The 22,940-nt window shown below is 36.8% G+C and overlaps 1 protein-coding gene across 1 annotated transcript; it reads left to right on the top strand.

Moving 5' to 3' along the window:
- Positions 416 to 871, top strand: LOC109128151. Its single transcript, XM_019233962.1, has one exon. It carries the CDS (start codon positions 452 to 454, stop codon positions 869 to 871), a length of 420 nt encoding a protein of 139 aa, XP_019089507.1. The 5' UTR covers positions 416 to 451.

The raw sequence follows: 22,940 nt of genomic DNA, 5'->3' as shown, positions 1-22,940 counted from the left end.
CGATGTATGAATCGAACATACTGTAATTGTCTAAGTATGAAAAAGCCGTTTACCATATTGTATGACTAGATATCCTATTCTTATACACTGAAAAATTCTTCAACACAAGTTCTTTTACAATAAATAATAAATTCATATATTAGGGAACCAACAACCTTATCTCCAAGAATCGTTCAAAATCCAATAAATTTTACAACAAAATTTGTAGTTGTAAGGTTGATTTTATTTGGTTTTCTTTTTTTAAGTTCAACCATAATTTTCTACATTATCTATTTTAAGTTCATATGTGTTTGTGTTTCAATTTAACTGATTAATTAAGCCCACACACAAAAATAAACTAAATTATTAACCGCACAAAATCATTATAAATACTACACTTTGATGTCATTAGATTCATATTACGCTCCAAAAAGTTTCATATTACTCCAAAATATCCTAGATAAAAAAAGAAATGAATCGTCTGATGATTTGTATGTTTGTTATTGCAATGTGTTTTGGGTTAAATGTAGCATTTGATATGTTCCCATGTCCGAAAAACCAAATTATAATTGAGAACGATCTTGGTCCCGGCTTGGTTCTCCAGTACCATTGTCATTCCAGAGATGACAATCTAGATGTCGCAAATTTACAATTCAAAGAGGTTAAGTTTATTTATTTCGCGGACAAGTTAGGCAGAAGGACAAGATGGACTTGTAGTTTGAAACATGGATTGTACATGCGATATAGTCAAGAATTTATAGCATACAGAATGGCCAACGTTCGTCGATGTGGTCACTGGCGCCATTGGGTTGCCAAACGTGATGGAATTTACCTTATAAGAAATGGAAATCGGCCAGGAACGTTCAAACATGCATGGAATAAAACTAAATAAAACTAAACATGCATGACAATGGTACTTTTTTTTAGGGAATTTTATCAAAAATGCCATTTTTATAATTAAAGTTGTGAGAAATGCCACTTTCGTTTTTTCTATTTCAATTATGCCATTTGTTGTTTTTATGCCATATGATCAAAATACCATAATACCCTTTAAAATAATAAAGGAAATAAAATTAAAAAAAAAAATCATTAACTTTTGGGCAAGCAATTTGAGACTGACGAAAATAATAATGATGTGACTGTTTCTTTTTTAATTATCAATGTTAATGTTAGCAATAAACCTAAACACATCTAGATATAAAAGAGATTGAAGTTGGTGGAGTTCTCCAGGTCAGTAATATGGTTGTCCTCGGGGAATTCATCAATTTCAAGTCTGCGCGATAGACAACAAACATGTTAGTTTGATGGACTTAAATTTTTTTAAAAAAATTGGTCCATCTAGAAGTTAATCGACAAGATGAATTGGAAAGACAAAAGTAAGCCTACTGTGGTCTACCAACAGAGACATACCTTCTCTGTGTATCCTTGTTGTCATCCGAGAGTTCACCAATGTTAGGCTGAACGTCTTCGGACCTTTGCGATGGACAGCACACATGTGAGTTCGATGGACATGAGGTTTTAAATAAAAAATTGGTCCATCAGAAACTTAATAGACAACATAATTGGATAGACAAAAAAAGTAAGTGGTCCATAATGAAAATATAGTGGACTAACAAAGATTAAACTGGTCCGTAAAGGCATACCTTCAATGTGCAGTAACATTGTTGTCCTCCGGGAGTTCACCAATGTTAATATGAACGTCTTCAGACCTATGAGATAGACAACAAACATGATAGTGTGATGGACTTAATGTTCTAAACTAAAAAGTGGTCCACCAAGAACTTAATAGACAACATGGTTGGATAGACAAAAAGCAAACGTATTGTGGTCCATATATGAAAATGCAGTGGACTAAACCAAATATAAGACTGGTCCATAGAGACATACCTTCTTTGTACAGTAACATTGATGTCTTTCAGGAGTTCACCACTGTCATCCTGAACGTTTTAGACCTGTGTGATAGACAACAAACATATTAGTGTGATGGACTTAATGTTATATATAAAAAAATTTGGTCTATCAGGAACTTAATAGACAACATTGTTGGATAGACAAAAAGTAAGCATACTCTGGATCAAAAAAATAAAAACTAGTCCATAGAGATACCTTCTTTGGTCAATCATATTGTTATCCTCTGTAAGTTCTCCAATGTCAAATTGCCAATTGCAATAAATTTCATCCGTCAGCAAAAGCAGATCTGGTCCACTATCAAAGGACAAGTTTCGTCCGTCAGCAAAAACGGATCTGGTCCACTAAATAGGTTGAAGGACAAGTTTGTGGTGGACAAACCTGGCTAGGCGTTGGATCTGGTCCTTCGAAGATCCAACCTAGCAGCATGTCTTCAACGCCGCATCAGATCTCGTGTGATCTCGATCTGAGTTCTAGGAGTTTGTCAACATCTCCTTTGATGGCCTTGTCATCGCAGAAACCAATCGTTAGAGGTTTCTCTTGATTTTCTCTAGCGCTTCCATCAAATCTTTAGCTCTTTCATTATAAGGTTTCAGCTTTAGCATCTCTTTTTGGTATGTTCGGCAGAATTTTGTGGAAGACAAAGAGGAGAGAGAGAAGAACTAACAAGATGAAAATAAGAGTGAAGGGAATAAAGTGAAAAGAAAAAAAAAAAGTGGGATAAGATTAGGTTTTTGCAATTAAGTTTGTGGGAGAGAGGAGGGCAATTTAGTCATTTTAAATTGAGGCTATGGCACCCGGGAAAAGGTTTTTGCAAAAATGGCATCTCTCACAAGTTTACACACTGTTCATGGCACATCTAATAAATTTCTCTTTTTTTTAATCTTAATTATAATTTACTATATTCATCACTCGAAATAGGCCTTGGCATTTTACTAGGACCCAAATCCCGAACCCGAACCCGACCCGAAGTAGATGGTTCGGTTCAGGTTCGAGTATTGTATAAAACCCGATCGGGTTCAGTATCTCTGAGGTTCGGATACCCGATTGGGTTCGGGTAATACCCGAACCCGCATGCCCACCCGAACTAAATGTAAAAATATGCATTTTAGAGGATTTGAACCGGGAAAATTGTCATTAAAATCCTCAAGTTAGCATTTTCGTTGATTTAAAGCATGAATTCTGGATTTAGAGGTAAAAAAACACCAATCTTTTGTTGACTTCCAAATAATTCGCAAACTCTTGTTGACCTGGTCATTTGAGGCACGACGTAATGTGGCCAAACGGAAAAATTAGACGAGGTTTATTATCTGTTAACAAGATCCGTTAATAGCAAAACGACGCTGTTTATAACACTCTAAACCCCCCAATTTAGAAATCGATAATCGATAATCTCTTTTCTTCTTCGATTTCTCTCTTCTTCTTCGAGTTCAACATATGAATTCGAGCTCAGAGACATCGGTGGTAGCTTCGTTTGACCGTGGAGTGCCATCAAAGTGTATTTGTGGAGCCGGAGTCATCAGTTGAATTCGAAGAAGAAGATCTAATCGAAGAAGAAAAGAGGAATCTCAAATTAGGGTTTGTGATTTGAGAATTTTGGGAGGAATTGATAATCGGGTTTGATTTGAGGATGTAATTAAAGAAGAAAACGACGTCGTTTTACCAACTAACGGACCTCGTCAACGCCTAATTAACCCCGTTTAATATCTCCGTCTGGTCAGTTAATATTGTGCTTCAAACGGCGAAGTCAACAAGACTTCATGATTTAAATAGAAGTCAAGAAAAAAGTGAGGATTTTTTTTAACAAATGAAGACTTCGTGATTTAAATCAACAAAAATGCTAACTTGGGGATTTTAATAACATTTTTTCCGATTTGAACCCATGACCTTGAGCATTTAAGAGTGCATCTTTAACCACTTTGTCATCTTAGTTTCTCTGTCCTAAGATGAAATGTTAAATATTTATATATATCCAAGTTTTCTTAAATTTATAAAAATATAAAAATTAGTTTTTTTTTCATGGTTTGATTGAGTTCGGGTATACCCAAAAAACCCGAACCCGACCTGAAAGTATAAAAAACCCGAACGGGTTCTATATGTTTAAACACGAGAACCCAAAAACCCAAAAACATGAAAATCCATACCCGATTAGGTTCGGGAAATCGAATGCCCAGGGCTAACTTGGAATATAATTTTTTATTATTAATGCGAACTATTGAGAATAATTATAATTATTTAATATTAAAAATATAAATCTATATAGATGTTAAATTTATTTTATTAAGCGATATATAACTTATCTATTTTTTTAACATTTTCAACAATTAACTTTTTCTTTATTTTCTGGTATACACTAGTCATCTTTTCCATCTACTCTCTTTTCCCATTCTATGATCTCACTTATAATATATTGATTATGAATACATATCATAAATTTTTTTTTAATATCTTTTTCATATTCCAATACTTTTTTTTATCGGTTGAGTAATATTACTTACTAACGTAGATGTAAAAAAATCTAAAAGAATATATCCACCCTTTGTCCCAAAGTTTCTATGACAATCTTGTACTATACATAAATTTTGCTTCCTAATAATGAATCTCATAATTGATACGCATGAGTATTATTACAAATATTCAGTGAGGCAATCCTCCCATCTATTGGGCTAACCACACAAACAATTGAGAAACCAATGTTCAACAAACAACAAACAACACAATCAAACCAGGAAAAGCAAGTATCAGTCGTCTGCTGATGGTTCGTGTCGATTGACACCACCTGGTGTCGATCGACACTGACAACCTGGTGTCAATGGTGTCGATCGACACCTGCTCGACATTCCCCGAAAACCTTAGTTGTGTCGACCGACACCTCCACATGATGTCGATGGATACTTCTTAGAGCCTTTGAGCCGTCCTCGCACTAGTGTCGACAAACATTGATGCCGAGCATAGTTTTCCTGCAACCTCCAAGGCAGATCTCCGACTCCAAAACGTCTCCAATGCGGCCAAAAGGCTCACCCAAAAGCCACAAAATACTATTGGGAACACGAAACAACCACAATCAAGCAAGAAAATCAATCAACCACACTTTAATACACAAAAACAAATGATTCTCAAGCTTAGATAAACCATGGTCATGTGCTCACCTTTGAGAATGAGGAAACTGATTCTAAAACCCACGAAAACAGCCTCCAAACAAGCTTCTACCATGTTCATAGCTTCATATCTCCACTCCACAAGAAAGATCTCCCAAGAACAGGCATCAAAATTTCTAAAAACTCTCAAGAACAACTTCTCTCTTTCTTTTCTCTCTGGAAACGACAATAGAGGCTAAAATTCTAAAAGTTGTCGACTTTCATCTCTTTATACCCGACCTTAGGGTTTTCCTAAGTAAACCACATTGAACCGACGATTTAAAACCGAAATCGGCTAAACAGCAGATGCTGGTATCGGTCGACACAGCCCTTGTGTCGATCGACACACCATCCCCTAGAACACTGTTGGATCACGGATGTTACAATTTTAGTAGACCAACACGTAAAAACTATATAATCATATTTATGTAAACTCTAACCCGCTCCATTATATGATCCGCAAGAATTTATATTTTTTAGCAAGTTAAAAGTATCTTAAATATTTATATTATGGATACTAATTTTTTATCATTGTTTTAAGTTTATTTTTGGATATTACAAATAATAATTTTAAATTTTGATACTTGTTCAAATGACCTTGTGAAGATGGTGTCTTCTCCTCAAGACTGGCCGGCCTTCAAGACCTACCTCGACGATATCAAGACACTACAAGAAAACGTGGAATTACCGACTACAAAAACGGTCACTATACAATCGCAAACTACTTAGTAACGACTGATTGGCGACTGACATACGTAGTCGCTAGACAGAGCGTCGCTAAAATAATCAGTCGCTAAAGAGTCGACACGGAGCTACTAATTAGTGACTGATAATTTTGGTCGTTCTTCCCTCGCCAAACAGTCGCTAAAATTTGCGACTGAATTGCAACGCTTTAGCGACTGATCTGGTTACTCATTTGCGATTGTTTTGGTTACTGATTTGTGTACGTTTTGGTGATTGTTTTACGACTGTTTAATTATCATGTTTTAAAAAAATACGGCAAAATTGAATTATTTGATTTTGTAATACCAAAAATGATTATGAAAACTATAACTAAAACATAACAAACATGAAATTAAACAAAGACATAAGTTTCAACATACATCCAACATAAGTTCCAGTAAACACCCAAACAACCATTCCAAGAGTACAAGTACAACCATTACAAAAGTTTTTAAGGTCATGAGGGAAGGAGGGATAGTGAAGGAACCTAACTTTGAACATCAACAGGGTCGGGGTCATTGGTTTGAGATTCGAGGAAGGCGACATAGTTAGGGTTAGTCTTGAGGATCACACCAAGCGTTTGATCTCTGCTTGTTGCTCATATGCAATCCGAAAAGCCTCAGCTGCAACCCGTGAAGCCTCTGCGTCACGCTCTGCTTGTAGAGCTGCTTGTTCCTCTATTTTGAGGTTAGCTTCTTCAAGCTGTTGTTGCAGGCTTGTGAAAGAAGAAGAGCTTCCAGGGAACTTCCGCTTCCCGTTGATGTAATTCCCTAGGCTTCCAACTCCAAAGTATGTTCCTCTATTGCTTATGAAAGTAGACTGCATAAACAAAACAGAGAGAAAAAGTTAACATAATTACTTAACAATGAAAAACTTAATAGCTTATTAGAAAGAAGCAAATTACCTGAAGAAAGAGCTCATCATCCTCCTCGTGAGATACCTCTGATCGACGTGAAGTACCATCAAAAGACTCATCATTATCTAGAGCAGCTAACTTAGCTTCCCTTTTTTTTTTTCTTATATGCCTCATGAACTGGTTGCGCTTTCTTATCCACAAAAGTACCATTTTTTTGGTATGAGTCCTGAGGAAAACTTCGGGAATAGTTGGTGGTCTTCCCAATTCGACTTCCTGAAATGTTAGAGAATGAAAAGGTTAGGAACCATCTGATGTAACTTATTAAACAATGAAAAGGTTATGATGTAACTCACCATCTCTTGTTCGATTTGTAAGTAAGACTTCGGCCCTGATACATGCTTGTGAGGGCCAAGACCATTACGGTCAGACATTCGAGATGCTGAAGTGGTTGCACACTTTGCCAGTAGTCACACATTTGTTTCCAAATAGTTTTCTCAATCCAAGTCGGTTTTACTTGATCTCGCTGAGCTGCTGCCTTGGAAACCATGTCTTTCATACGGTTTTGACAAATGGTATAAAACTTTTCTTGAACCACACCGGTTAGTGAGGGATCCCAGGTGTGTGTTTTCTACAAAAGAAGAAGAGAGACAAGTGTTAGTGATCAAAAAAACCAAAAAAAAAAACTATAAAAGCATAAGTCAAGTTGAAAGGAGTAGAAGTTTACCGCAAATTCCAAGAAGCATCTTTCTCTTCTTTGATTAGAAACCCAACCCCAACTGTAATATGGCCAATCGAACTTGTTTGTAAACACTTTTGTAATCTTTCGGGTAAGTTGTGACCTGTCCTTACCAAACCTTCAAACACAAGCAAATGAAAAGTAAAAATTCTAATCAAACACAAACAAGCGTGGTTCCAAACACAAACAAGCCTAAAAATTCTAATCAATCCAATCAAAATTATAATCAATCTAATCAAACAAAAACACTTGTCTAAAATCCTAATTCTAATGAAACAAGCCTAAAAATCCTAATTCTAATCAACTAAAAATTATCTTACCAAGTGGTTCCAGGCACTAAACTAGGAGAGAGAACAGTGGTATACAACTCACGGCCTGGCTGGACAAGCATGTCATGTAAAGCAGTGAGTACATCAGCTGGGAGATTTGATTGCCTTAAACCATCATCCTCAGAATCAGCTCCGTCTTCCTCCTCCTCATGTGAGTTTTACGCTTGAGAACTGTGATGCGATGCAGAGGCTGTTCGAGGTTGAGGAGAAGGTCGATGATGATTTGAGACTGGTTGAAGAGACTGTCGAGGTTGATTCGAGACTTGAGGAGACCGTCGAGGATGATTCGTGACTGAAGGTTGAGGAGACTCTCGAAGTTGACTCGAGAATTCTAGTGGATTTGTCGCAGAAGCGAGAGGTTGGCAAAAAGGACTCATGATTGGAGTTACGTCGGGGTTAGCTCCAGGAAAGCTCCTCGAGTTCTGGATCATATTTGTCGGAGGTGGATAGTCCCTGTAAGTAGGTGTAGGTCTCGCTGGAGGCTGGAGGATTGGGACAGAAATTCCCTGAGAATCAGTGTCTGGGTTTTGCTGGTTCGCCGGCGTGAAGGCATACTGGCTGGGAAGATTAGCGGGTCTTCGATTCGCCGTTTGTGAGGTTCTAGAGGTTCGATTTGAGGGGTTTCTTCTCCCTCCTCCTCTTTTCTTTATCCAGCCATCAGAGATACAAGGAGGGACTACGGTTTCTCGATTGAGAGGAATTTAGATCTAGGGTTTTAAGGTTGAGTCTGAAACAATTTGCCGTTTCGTCTCAAAGTAGAAGAAACAATTGAGACAAGAAAGGAATTCGGGAATGAGGGATTAGGGTTTGTTCAAGGAAGAAAACAGATAGGAATTGGGCTTTTGCCGTTTTGTTACGGCCCAAATTTTGTTAAGACCCAAATTAAATAGAGCAGTCGCTAAATAGTAGCTCTTTAGTCGCAATTTTTAGCGACTGTCAAATTGGTCTCCAAATTAGTCGCAAATTGGCGACTACACTACAACATTATGCATCAGTCTCGAATTAGCGTCTACTAGGCGACTTTTTTTATTTTAGTAGCCATTCAGTAGCAAAAGAATCGCAATTCAGTCGCTAAATTTAGCGACTGTGTATTCAGTCGCAACTTGCAGTCCTCAATTCCTTGTTTTCTTGTAGTGAGATGGACATGGAGGAGTTTTTTTCTATCTCTTTATCTCTAACTTCTAGAAATGCTAATGTAAGTGTGGATTCTTTGTCACGCCAAGCGCGTACATCTCCGCATCATGTTTTGTTTGTAAATGATTTTTCTTCTCATTGGCTCTCATGAGCTGATCTTTTTGTTATTAAAAAAATGAAAAATAGAAAGCATTATAATCCTGTATAGAACAATTGTCGTGTATTTATAACATGTTTTTAATAACAATTTGATTTTGAAAAATGTATTAAAATTTCAAAACATATACGTCAAGCAGAAAACCTTTTATATATTGGGTCAATTATTTACTGATAAAAAAAGTTAATTTAGCAAACTAGGTAAACTTTACTAATAAAAAGAGTAGTTTGAGGTTCCTCAAGCTATCTACTAAAACTTTTTAGAAGAAGCTACTTCAGCTTCTTAGACCATCTTCATACCACATTTTTAATTGAGTGTCTGCATAATAAAAAATTTAAAAAATAATCAAAGTGTAGAAACAGTTTAGATATGATATTTCTGCCGAGATATTAGAGATACTACGGTAATGGATGTCAAACCAGTTGGCAATGGCCCTGGACATTCGGGTATCCGATCGAATTCAGGTTCAGATGTTCGAATTTTTGGACGTAGAGATATAAAACCATGTAACATCCGCGAACCAAAACTCTGCATTTTGGGGATGGGTGTCAATCGACACCATGGATAGTGTCGATCGACAACACTGATTTCTGGTTCGACCAGATTGATTTAATTGATTATTTGGGTCGGTTTGGTTGAAGGAAAATTATTGAACCGAGATATTTAAGTCAATTGTCGACAGAAAGGTTTTGGGAAAGTTTTTGTTGTCGCCGTTTCTATGTTTTGAGAAGAAAAGAGAGAAAAGAAGCGTTTTTGAGTTTTTGGGACAGTTTGGGAGATTTCTTGGCTGTTCTTGGAATATCTGAAGCTAGGAAGGTGCTAGAAGCTTGCTAGGACGGTTGGATTCGTTGCTATTGGTCAGAATCTTCCTACAAAGAGATGAGTGCATGACCATGACTTATCTAAGCTAAGATCTCTAGCTTTTTTTGTGTGTTTGGTGCTTATGTGGTTGTTTCCTTTGAGTTCTCTATGGTTTTTCGTGGCTGTTATGGCTGGGTTTTGCTTCTGGGGATGCTTGGAGCGAATTGGAGAAGCTTGGAGGCGAGATTCGTAGTTTTTGATCGAAGGAAATCAATGCTCGGCATCAGTGTTGGTTGACACCAGTTGGAGTGTCGGTCGACACCAACAGGAGGACGGCTCGATAACTTTGGCGAGTGTCGATCGACACCATGTGGAGGTGTCGGTCGACACAAACTAGGTTTCAGGAATGTCGAGCATGGTGTCGGTCGACACCCTTCTTCAGTTACAACGGATGATGCAATGCTTTGTATATTGTCTGGTTTGTTTTATTGATTGTTGTTTGTGGCATTTATAGATCTTTTTCTTGTGTGTATAGCCCAGTAGATGGGAGGATTGCCTCACTAAGTGTTTATAAAATACTCATGCATCTCAATTTGTGTTTGTGGTGCAGGTAAAGGCAAAGTGTGATCGTGGAATCAAGGCAATGAAGAGGAAGATGTTCTAGGGACTCGATTGGTTGTTGTCTGGCATTACTAGGTTGCTAGAGCTGGGTCATTAGAACATTGCTTGGTTGCTGGTATAGGATAATTATTATGTTTTACATATTGGTTATTCGTATGGTTTATTTTCCGATGTTTGGTTTGATTGTGCTTAGGTGGCTAGTGAATATGAGACCACTAGTTTAGAGTATTTATTATTATTATTATTATTATTATTATTATTATTATTATTATTATTATTATTATTATATTTATTATATATTATTTTAAAAAACGGGTCGGGTCGTTTCAAACCCGATCGGATATTTTATAATATCGGGTCAAGTTTGGATCGGGTATCTTCGGGTTTGGGTAATTTTGGGTACACCCAAATTCAAAAAAAAAAATTAGGTCGTGAAAAAAAAATCTACCTTTTACCTCCCTCTTCTTCATCTCCCTCATCTCTCTCTTTTTCAATCAAAAACCCTAGATTTATTTATCCATAACCACCACTTCAATAACTAATCCTTCAATTCTCCTACCAAATCTAACAATATCTATAGTAAATTATGTGNGGGATGCTTGGAGCGAATTGGAGAAGCTTGGAGGCGAGATTCGTAGTTTTTGATCGAAGGAAATCAATGCTCGGCATCAGTGTTGGTTGACACCAGTTGGAGTGTCGGTCGACACCAACAGGAGGACGGCTCGATAACTTTGGCGAGTGTCGATCGACACCATGTGGAGGTGTCGGTCGACACAAACTAGGTTTCAGGAATGTCGAGCATGGTGTCGGTCGACACCCTTCTTCAGTTACAACGGATGATGCAATGCTTTGTATATTGTCTGGTTTGTTTTATTGATTGTTGTTTGTGGCATTTATAGATCTTTTTCTTGTGTGTATAGCCCAGTAGATGGGAGGATTGCCTCACTAAGTGTTTATAAAATACTCATGCATCTCAATTTGTGTTTGTGGTGCAGGTAAAGGCAAAGTGTGATCGTGGAATCAAGGCAATGAAGAGGAAGATGTTCTAGGGACTCGATTGGTTGTTGTCTGGCATTACTAGGTTGCTAGAGCTGGGTCATTAGAACATTGCTTGGTTGCTGGTATAGGATAATTATTATGTTTTACATATTGGTTATTCGTATGGTTTATTTTCCGATGTTTGGTTTGATTGTGCTTAGGTGGCTAGTGAATATGAGACCACTAGTTTAGAGTATTTATTATTATTATTATTATTATTATTATTATTATTATTATTATTATTATTATTATTATATTTATTATATATTATTTTAAAAAACGGGTCGGGTCGTTTCAAACCCGATCGGATATTTTATAATATCGGGTCAAGTTTGGATCGGGTATCTTCGGGTTTGGGTAATTTTGGGTACACCCAAATTCAAAAAAAAAAATTAGGTCGTGAAAAAAAAATCTACCTTTTACCTCCCTCTTCTTCATCTCCCTCATCTCTCTCTTTTTCAATCAAAAACCCTAGATTTATTTATCCATAACCACCACTTCAATAACTAATCCTTCAATTCTCCTACCAAATCTAACAATATCTATAGTAAATTATGTGATATGATTCATATTTATCTCTCTTTCCAATCTCACTCACTACTCAAACACCACAAACGATCACTTTTTTTTTTTTTGTAGATTTGTTTGTCATATTTTTCATAAAATTGATTTGGGTAATGAAAAAAATAAATCGATTATGGATTTTACTATTTTAGAGTTCTTGTGTTGAGTGAGAAAAAAAAAAGTCAATTAGGAATTTTAGAATACATATATATTTTTATGTAGATAAATATTTAACGATTGTGAAGTGACCTTAGTGCAGTGGCCAAAGGTAAGTCCTTAATGCACAAGGCACCATCACACCCGGGATCGAGTCCCGCTCCCTACAAATGTAGGGATTAGGCTAATGGCCCGGCCTGTTGTGGCCCAATGGTTGACAAAAAAAAAAAATATTTAACGATTTCATACTAGGAAAGAATAACTAAGGTGGGAAAATAAGTTAGGATGCACAAATAAATACCTAAGACTAGATTCTGACCCGCACGTACGTGCGGGATTGATTTCAAAAACTAAGTCTAAACCATGTCCCGATAGCCATCCTCCCAACATATATAATATTTTTTTACCCATAAAAATCCGTCCCTCTAAATCCAAATAGTTTATATCTCTAGTTGCACAATAAATCCTTTTCTCATTTCTTAAATATATTTCAAGCTAAAATTAATTAATATTAATAATAAATAGTTTTACCATAAATACAAATATGGTTTCAGAAAACTTAAATTTAATATGTCATATCTATTACAAATTGTTATAAGATTTTAATACTAAAGATTAGATAAAAAATATCTAAAAAAATATATAAGATATATATTTTGAGGTTTTGTTTATTTTGAAAAGCCTCGGAAACAACTTGAAAATCCACAGGATTTACCAACAAAATATAAATATTTAGTCATCTAAATTTTCAAATATCCTTTCGTTACCCAAAATTCTCGTATGGTACTCAATCGGAAATAATTTTTAAAATATATTTTATTTTATGAATAATCCTTCACGTCTCATACCCGTTATTTGAAATAAATAGCTCTACGAAATTTTTTAAATATATAGTATTATCCGATCCCTCTTGTATTTCCCAAAACTTTTGAAGTTATTATAATTCATATGGATCAAATGCATTTAATTTACTATGGCAATGTGTGTTATCTAATGGATTATATAGGTTGGTATTTCTTTGGCTTCATCGATTTCTAAATATTATGTATCACACTGTTTTTTAAATTTGCTTTGTGGTTATTTACATTATTTTTGGCAATTCTTGGTTTCATTTTGTTTTTTCCTATCCCGAAATTCCCGTCTGGTATTTAATCAAAAAATTATTTCCAAATTTGTTGACCAAATATATATATATATATATATATTTCCAAATTTTTGTCTTGTTCCCATTCTTGATTTTGTATCTCCAATTATTGTGTCTCAACCTTAACAAAAGATGATGCATGTTTGCTCTATATATAAAATCAATGAAGTGAAATTGATGAAAACAAATCATCATGAGAAGTAAATTCTTCAAGAGTAAAAAGGATAAAACGATAGTTTTATGAAAATGTTTGAACCATTCTTTGAACATCTTTATCTTGTAGTGTGAAGAACATATATACACCAGAAATCACTTGTACTTAGAAACCACTATTAAAATATCCACCAGAAATTAGCTTATATTATATTCTCTAAACATAAAGTTGTATTAACATAAAATAAGAAGACAGTTCTGACTTCTCCTCATAAACAATTTATATGAACATAACTTTTATATTAAAAAAATTAAAACCAAACATTAAAAAACATAAGAGGAACCATAAATGAATAAATATATATATTTTTCTAACACCATATATATAAACATACACTGCATTTGGAGTTAAGAATAGAGTTTGATGTTTTGACGTTTTAAGATAATTGTCTTAATTTGGCCAATATTCACAATATGGAAATAGATAAAAATATGGGATTAAAATGTATTTGAAAAGAAAACAGATACAAATTAAGTGAATAACGTCTATGAAATATTTATATTTGTTTGTGAACGGATCAATAAATCGACTTGTGATCAAGTATTTACCCTAAAACCAAAAAAAATAAGAATACACATAATTATAGAGGTTAGTAGAATTTGATAATATACATCTGAGAAAGAAAATCAATTGATTTACTATTAAATTTTTCTTCATTGGTTGTGCGTAGATGTATGCTTAATATTTACAGAAAATAAATTGTACACAAAATTAGGCTCACATCTATTATACCAGTTTTGTGTAAAAGTGAAGTACCAGTCTTTGATCACAACATGTACTATCATGTTATCCTAGCAACTTCATCTCTTAACCCATACATAAAAAGTTTAGAATGCCATTAAAATATCTTCTGAAAAGTTGAGACCTGACATTCTAAGATTATACAATTTAAATAAAAAAAGGTTTTAACTTCTCACCTGAAATTAGAAGACAACATCATAGGCTTCTCTAACTATACTTTAAACCCTACATAAACATATCATAATTATTAGCTTATTTCTTTAAATTATAACTGAGAATAAATATAATAATCATAAAATAAAGGAGAATAAATAGAACATCTAAACATATAAAAATTAAAAAAAAAAACAAAGAACAAATAAATTTTGACCACACAAAAATATGGTTTTCACAAAGAACCCCTCTGCTTTGGGTGATGGACTCTTTTAGAGTATTGAATTATTGTAAATTGTCTTATTTATAGATACATTTAGTCGGTTACGTTATTCATTAGTTTGTCAAGTTTTGTTAAAAAACTAATATTAAAATCTATATAAGATTTGATTGTTTTAAATGTTTATTGTGCAATCAAGGAATCTTTAATTTATGTTACTCCTCAGAATATGCTATATTGTTAAGGATGAACATAAATGTAGCATATCGTCTACCAAAATTTAGTAAGTAGCTAAGATTTGTATATGAGAATATTTCAGAATCATTTATCATATGTTAACTATCCGGAATTTAGTTGTAAAATGTCAAATTGATCACTCATTAACCGTATATTTACTTTTAAGAAAGATATTCTAAGATTGGATTTTCCTAATCTTAACAATATAATTTGAATTAAATTCTGGCATGCTAATTATGTGGGTTTTTAGCTTTAATGGCATCTGCAGTATATGATCGTTTATAAATATTATACTTTATTTTTTATATCTATATATATTTCAATTAATTTATATGTCAGAAATTAATTTATATAACATTTTAATGACAAAATAAATTTTATTAATGATAAATTAAAATTTTAAAAAATATAAATCAATCAAATATGAAATTTTGTTTGAAAACTAATTAAAAACAAACAACTATAAGAATAATTTTCGGTAACAATACACTTCAACAATAAATTAAAAGATAGTAATAATACAATAGTCAATATAAAATTTCGCTAACAATATTCTGATTTTTCTTTTGTTTTTGGTGATTGATTCTTGATTATACTAGCAAATATCAATAGTGTCTTTTAATTGTTTTGAATGTTTTTTTTCTATTGAGTAGTTATATGAGCAGTCAAAAATCTATTAACCACTAATCCATGCATTGTTTGAATGTTATTCTCTTATTAATGATGAATTTCATAAACTCTTTTATAGTATTATTAGTGATGATGATGAAAAAATAAAATTTATTATTGAAATGGGTCTTAAAAGAAAGAGAAAAAAATGAAAATAATTAATTTATAAAAATAAAAATATGTAAAATATTTATATATATTTTTGAAGAGGTTTTAAATATAAAAGGGTGAAAAAAAAAGAATGCTTTAAAAATTGTTTTGTTTTAAAGCATGAATTTGACGCTTTAAAAAAAAGAGGAAAACAAGGAAGAGAAAAAAAAAAGTGACTTTTAAAACTTTAAAAAAATTAAAAGCCAAAAAAGCATGATTGGCAAAAAAATGGCTGCATGACTTTAAAAAAATTTAAAGTCTTAAAAGTAGGCTACCAATCAGGGCATATGTTAACTGTTCGACATTTTCATAAGCTAATTTTGGGGAGTTGATTTATTTAGATTGTTTATTGTTTATGGTAGATCTTAATTGCACCACCCGATTTTTAATTGCACCTGATTTGGAAGAATTATATCATTTAATTTCTATTTTGCTAATACCAATAATATTAATCTGTTTGGATACACATTTTTACTTATCCTCATTCTGATTTCAGTGGCATATCTTTTTATTAAAAATGCTTCCCTTTTTAATAGTATAGATACTGGATTCGAATAATTTGCTTCTTCAAATTAGATAATCACACTCCCTGTGACCGCAGGAGATGCCCTTATCTCTCTAAAGGGGGTGTATTGAAACAATAATTTTGGAGGATTCTATGGGATTTAAGAAAATTGGAATTTTGATAGATTTTAGGGAAGTTGATATGATTTATGGTGAAATTCTTTTAAATCCCACATAAAACCATGAGATTTGGATTTCTGTATTTTTAACTAAACAAATCCTCTCAAATCCTCTCAAATCCTCCATAATCCCTAAAACTTATTAAAATCCAAATCCACAAATTGTTTTGAATAACAATGGATTTTTAAGTAGATTTTTAAATCATCAGTTCAATAATAGTGGATTTCAGGAAACTTTTTAAAATCCATGATTGAATAACATAGGATTTGTAACTTTTATATAAATCACCTAAAATGTCAATTTAAATACACCCCCCTAAAATAATTTACTTCTTCAAATTAGATTATATGGGGGCCACCTAAGTCTCTTACTAATATCCAATATTATAATGCTACATAAGCGGATTTGCTTCTTCAAATTCGCTTATATGGTGCCACGTAAGTCTCTTACCAATCTTATTATAATGTCACACTAGATGGTAATCTGCATTGTGCTGTGTGGGAAAATATTTATGTAAATTTTGATTTATTAGTTATAAAATAATTATTCTATATTTTATTTAATTTATTTTAATAACTCATCTCTAACAACCTAACAGAAATCAGATCACAATCAACGAGTCACTAGAACATTCTCTTCTTCATCGCTTTGATTCCACGATCACATTTTGTCTTTACCTGCACCACAACACATATGAGATGCATGAATATTTTATAAACTCTCAGTGAGGTAATCCTTCCATCTACTGGGCTATACACACAAGTAGTTGAGATAACTCTAACCATCAAACAACAGTCAACAAACAAAAAACAAATCAAAATAACTGCATCGACCAACACTAACCCATGCATCGATCGACACCAACTGGGGTTTCATCGACCGACACAAGGTTGCATCGACCGATACAAGGTTCACCTGCATCGACCGACACCAACACTGCATCGACCAATGCATGCTTGACATTTCACGAAATCTCTAATTGCAGCGACTGACACCTCCACATGGCATCGATCAATGCTCCTAGGTCAATTTGCGCCGTCCTTGCATTGCATCGATCGACGCGCATGCTGAGCATCATCTTCCCCGAAGCTCCTCGCCGGATCTCCGTCCCTAAACCACCAAAACACAATCCAATGCCACAAAGAAGCTTCCCAAAGCCTATGTGACTCAACAACTGTAACATCTGCGAACCGGAATCCCGGTTTAGGAGATGCATCAATTGATGCACTATGTGCATCGGTCGATGTAAGTTTGGTTTTGTTCGGTTCGACTTAAGTTAAATGCTGCGTTTTGGGTTAGGGAAAACCCTTAAGTCGTGTTTTGTCGTCATTAGAAGAGTTTGACCGTTTTGAGAGAAATGTAAGAGAGAAAAGAAGTTCTTAAGCGTTTGGGTGAGTTTTTGGGAGATTTGAGGCTGTTCTTGTAGAGGTCTATAGCTGGGATCATTTTAGGAGCTTCCTAGAAGTGTAGATATTCTTGTTTAAGATTCAGAATCTTCTTTGCAAAGGTGAATGCATGACCATGGCTTATCTAAGCTTGAGATTTCTCTGATCTGCTTGTTTATGTGTTATTTGGCTTGTTAGAACGTTATGTGGGGCTTTGTGAAGCTTTCTTGTGGCTTGGGATCGAGTTTTGATGGTTTAGGAATGAAGATCCGGCGAGAAGCTTCGGAGAAAAGAGATGCTCAGCATGTGCGTTAATCGATGCACTTTGTGTGTTAGTCGATGCAAATGCGAGGACGGCGCAATTTGACCTATCGATGCCATGTGGAGGTGTCGGTCGATGCGACTAGGGATTTCATGTAATATCGAGCAAGCGTCAGTCGATGCAGTGCTAGTGTTGGTCGATGCAGGCTAGTCTTGCATTGGTCAATGCAAGCTTGTGTCGGTCGATGCAGCCCCTGTTGGTGTCGGTCGATGCATGGTTGGTATCGGTCGATGCAGTTCCTGGTTTGTTTGTTGATTGTTGTTTGATGGTTAGACTATCCCAATTGCTTGTGTGTATAGCCCAGTAGATGGGAGGATTGCCTCACTGAGTGTTTATTAAATACTCATGCATCTCAATTTGTGTTTGTGGTGCAGGTAAGGGCAAAGTGTGATCGTGGAATCAAGGCAATGAAGAGGAGGGTGTTCTAGTGGCTTGATTGGTTGTTGTCTGGCTTCTGTTAGGTTGCTAGAGTTGAGTCAGTAGAACATTGTTAGGTTGCTGGTTCTTTGTTTCATGTTGTTTGGATTACTGGTTGATTATTCTGAATTAATATTGGTTATTGGATTATTGGTTATTTATTTGTTTAATGGTATGGTTGATTATTTTCCGCTGTTTGGTTTGATTGTGGTTAGGTGGCTAGTGGATATGAGACCACTAGTTTAAATTATTTATTATTATTTTTTATTTTTTATTAAAAAACGGGTCTGGTCGTTTCAACAACGTTCTAACAAGCCAAGGAGTCAATGTTCTGACCTTAAAACGATAGATCTACACTCCTAGCACGCTCCTACAACGATCCTAGCTTCAGATCTCGCAAGAACAGCCACCAAACTCTCAAAATCTCCCCAAGAATGCTTAAGAACTTCTTTCCCACTTCTCTTTTTCTCAAACTCGGCCAAACCCACGAGTTTTTCCTTTTATAAACGATTCCAGGATTTTCTCTAAACCTTTAACATCAGCGAACCAAAATTGTGGTTTTGGGGATGGGTGTCGATCGACACCAGCAATTTTTGGTTCAACAAGTTTGTTTTAATTGTCGTTTTGGATCGGTTTGGTTTAAGGAAACCTTATAACCCGAGTATGTAATGTTAAAATTGACTTAGGGTCGTGAGTTTTGGTTGTGAGTCACCGTTCTAGAGAAAAAAAAGAGGGAGAAAGGTGTTCTTGAGAGTTTGGAGGCTTTTGGAGAGATCCTTGGCTTGTTTAGTGAGATCTGTTGTTGTGGAGTGGAGATCTTGTGATAGGAGCTAAGGAGAAGGCTTCCAAAAGTTGGATTCGTCGTTGTTGGGTCAGAACTTTCTGCAAAAGAGGTGAGTGCAGGACAATGGCTGATCTAAGCCTGAGAATCCTTTGTTTTGCTTGTTTTGTGGCTGTTTGTGTTGTTTTCTTGTATGTTTGTGGTTGGGATGTGGTTCCAGGGATTTTGGGTGAGTTTCGGACGATTTGGAGGTTTTGGGAAGTAGTTCTTTGACTTTCGGCTTCGTGCAGATCGTGTTGCAGAGTCGTTGTCGATTGACACCAAGTAGGTGTCGGTCGACACCATGTTTGGGCCAGTGTCGATCGAGACCAACTTTGTCCGTTCCATGATTCCTGGTTTGTTTTGTTTGTTGTTGTTTGTTAAACATTGGAATCTGAGTTGCTTGTGTGTATAGCCTAGTAGATGGGAGGATTGCCTCACTAAGTATTTGTGATAATACTTACGCATCTCAATTGTTGTTTGTGATGTGCAGGTATACGACGTGGAATCATGGCGATGAGGAGGAGGATGATCTAGGGTCTCGTTTGTGTGTTGTTTGGTTATATTATTTATGTTGGAACCTTGGTTAGATTCATGTTAGGTTGCTGGATTGAATGGTTAAGAATGTTAACGTATTGATGATGTATTGGTTTTGTATTATTGATATGTTTCCGCTGTTCTTATTGGTTATTGCTGGTTTAATGATGAGTTATGGTTTGGGTTGGTTTAATTAAGTAGTATAGGATGCTTAATTATATATTGTATTTATTATTAAAAAAAAAATGGGTCTGGTTGTTTCAGTTTGGTATCAGAGCCCTTACGGTTTTAGGATGGTTAAGTGGATGGTTTAGAGTGGTTAGGACTTCAAAGAGGGGTCCATGAGTGTGGCCGGTGGTGGTACTGATAGGACCGTAGGCGCCGAGGGGGTCGGTGTGGGCGGTGTTGGTGCTCGAGTGGCCGGTGTTGCTAGGGTTCCGGGTGTGGGAACCCCAGCAGGTGGAGCCCCTGTAGGAGGTATGGATCTGGTAGGCTTGTTAACACAGCTGTTCGAGCGGATACCGGGAGTGGGTCCGGCTCAGACTAAGGTAGTGCCACCAGTTGTGGCGGAGGAGCAGCAGCCAGTGGATGCGGATGTGAGAGATCATGCTCATTATTTGTCTATGCTGAGAGAAATGCATAACATCGATACTCCACGGTTTTTGGGTGGTACAGATCCTACTGCTGCAGTGCGTGGAGGACGAGGGTGGAACGTAACTTCCAGACTCTCAGGTGTCCTGAGGAGTTTTGGATGGACATAGGGGTCCATTAACTGATTGGTGATGCTCAGTTGTAGTGGAGATCAGTGACTGCTAGGAGAGTGCAGAGGGAGATTACTTGGGCTGACTTTGTGGAGGAGTTCAACCGCAAGTATTTTCCGAAAGAGGCGTTAGACCGATTGGAGGTGCAGTTCCTTCAGCTATCTCAGGGGACTCGGTCAGTGCGGGAGCTGGACTTAGAGTTCAGTCGACTTCTATCTTATGGGGGTTGGGCGATGGAGTCCGAGGTGGCTCAGATCAAGAGGTTCATGAGGGTGCTTCGTGAGTACTTGAGGGTCCACTGCAGAGGGAGGAGTTATGCTACAAGGGCGGAGCTAGTGGAGACTGCAATAGAGATAGAGGATTACTTGAGGTCACAGGTAGTAGTGGTCAGTCCAGCGGTTCAGACAGAGGAGATTTTGGAAAAGAGCATTCCGAGCAAGGGTAACAAGTCGGAGCAAAGGCATAAGAGGAAGTGGGAGGACACGTCGGTGAAAAACCAAGGCAGTCAGGGATGCTATGGGTACAGGAGCACGGATGTGTAACCCCGGTTTCAGAGACTTGCGGAGAGGTTTAAAAGAATTGATTTGGCCACCTATGTCACCAAAGTGCACTTATCTTTTCGGTCAAGGGTCCTGAGAGAACTCCAGAGTTAAACGTGCTTGAGCTAGAGTAGTCTTAGGATGGGTGACCTTCCGGGAAGTGATTGTCGGAACTGTGCGAGTGAGGATAAAAAAACAGGGAAAGATCATGTGGTGATTTGTAGGGACGGTAACAAGTCTTTAAAATCTCCCGGACATAGCAAACCGACCGTTGGATATGGTTGGGCTCATGGGCCTAGTGAGAGGACGTGAGGCCCATTAAGGAAAGTGGGCCCATGGACTAGGATTGAACAAGGGCCCACTAGAGGTGGTGGTCAGGGCGTTACAAGTGGTATTAGAGCCGAACCCAGACAAGTGTGGAGTCGAGTGGGCTCACACTGACGGGAGTGACGGTCTTGGTGCGCAACGAGGCCGTTGCAATCTGTTAGTGGGGGTGAATTGTGTCACCTGGTTTCAGAGACTTGCAGAGAGGTTTAAAAGAATTGATTGGGCCACCTATGTCACCAAAGTGCACTTATCTTTTCGGTCAAGGGTCCTAAGATAACTCTAGAGTTAAGCGTGCTTGAGCTAGAGTAGTCTCAGGATGGGTGACCTTCCGGGAAGTGATTGTCGGAACTGTGCGAGTGAAGACAAAAACACAGGGAAAGATCATGTGGTCATTTGTAGGGACAGTAACAAGTCATTAAAACCTCCCGGACGTAGCAAACCGACCGTCGGATATGGTTAGGCCCATGGGCCTTGTGAGAGGACTGTGATTGAACATGGGGCCCACTAGAGGTGGCGGTCGGGGCGTTACAACGGATCACAGGCTGGCAAGCTGTCCCAAGAGGAGCGGAACGCAAGGGAACATTCGAGTGCGCTTTTACTGCAAGGAGGTGGGACATATCAGGCCTCAGTGTCCGAGGTTGCAGCAGTTAACAATGGGAGGGGTGCAGCCGAAAGAAGGGCCAGGCACCAATCCCAGAGTTTAGATTCTTTCTGTTTTGTTAAGTTTTTGCGTTTTGGAATTGTAAACGTTGGCGGGAATGTTTAATGGATGACCTAAAGAGTGGTCACAGATGAGATGATCAGTTCTCAAGGATTTTTGATTGGTGATGTCACGGTACTAAGAGAATATGCGGGTTCTAGAAATGAGAAGTTTTATGAATAGTTAAAGCTTACCTATTTAAGGAAAGTGTGGTTGCAAACAAATAGAAAGTTTTATGAATAGTTAGAACTTGTCTATTTGTGGAAAGGGTGTGTGTAAACACCCGATTGGTTGAAATGTTTTAGAGTTGGCCTGAAGAGTGGTCATGGTGGTGGTGATATTCCAGTGAGGGAATATGGTGGTTGGTAGGACATTGCGATGTTTTACGCTAACCACTAGAGGTAGTTCCGGTCGGGAGATGCTTATAGATGTTAGGACTTGTTTGCTCATGAGGAGATGATTAGTTCTCGGAAGGAGATGATTAGTTCTCCCGAGGAGATGATTAGTTCCCCTGGTGCACCGCGGGCTTGAAGGGTAGCGACCCTGAGTGCGGTAGAGGAGATGATTAGTTCTCCTAGGGGATGATTAGTTCCCCGGAGGGGATGAGTAGTTCCTCTGGTACCGAGATCTCGAGAGTGACGATCAGAGAATGAGACAGTATGGCTCGAGGACGATGGTCTGAGAGTGCAGGCGGTGCAGTTCGAAGGTTGCGACCTGAGAATGTGTGAGTGAGAGAGCAAATAATGTCTAGAACGTGGGTATGAGCATATTGACTGGATGT

This window comes from Camelina sativa, chromosome 12, assembly GCF_000633955.1.
Source record: "Camelina sativa cultivar DH55 chromosome 12, Cs, whole genome shotgun sequence".
Taxonomy (NCBI): Eukaryota; Viridiplantae; Streptophyta; class Magnoliopsida; order Brassicales; family Brassicaceae; genus Camelina; species Camelina sativa.
Note: the sequence above shows the minus strand (reverse complement) of the source record. Positions and strands in the feature narration are given on the sequence as shown.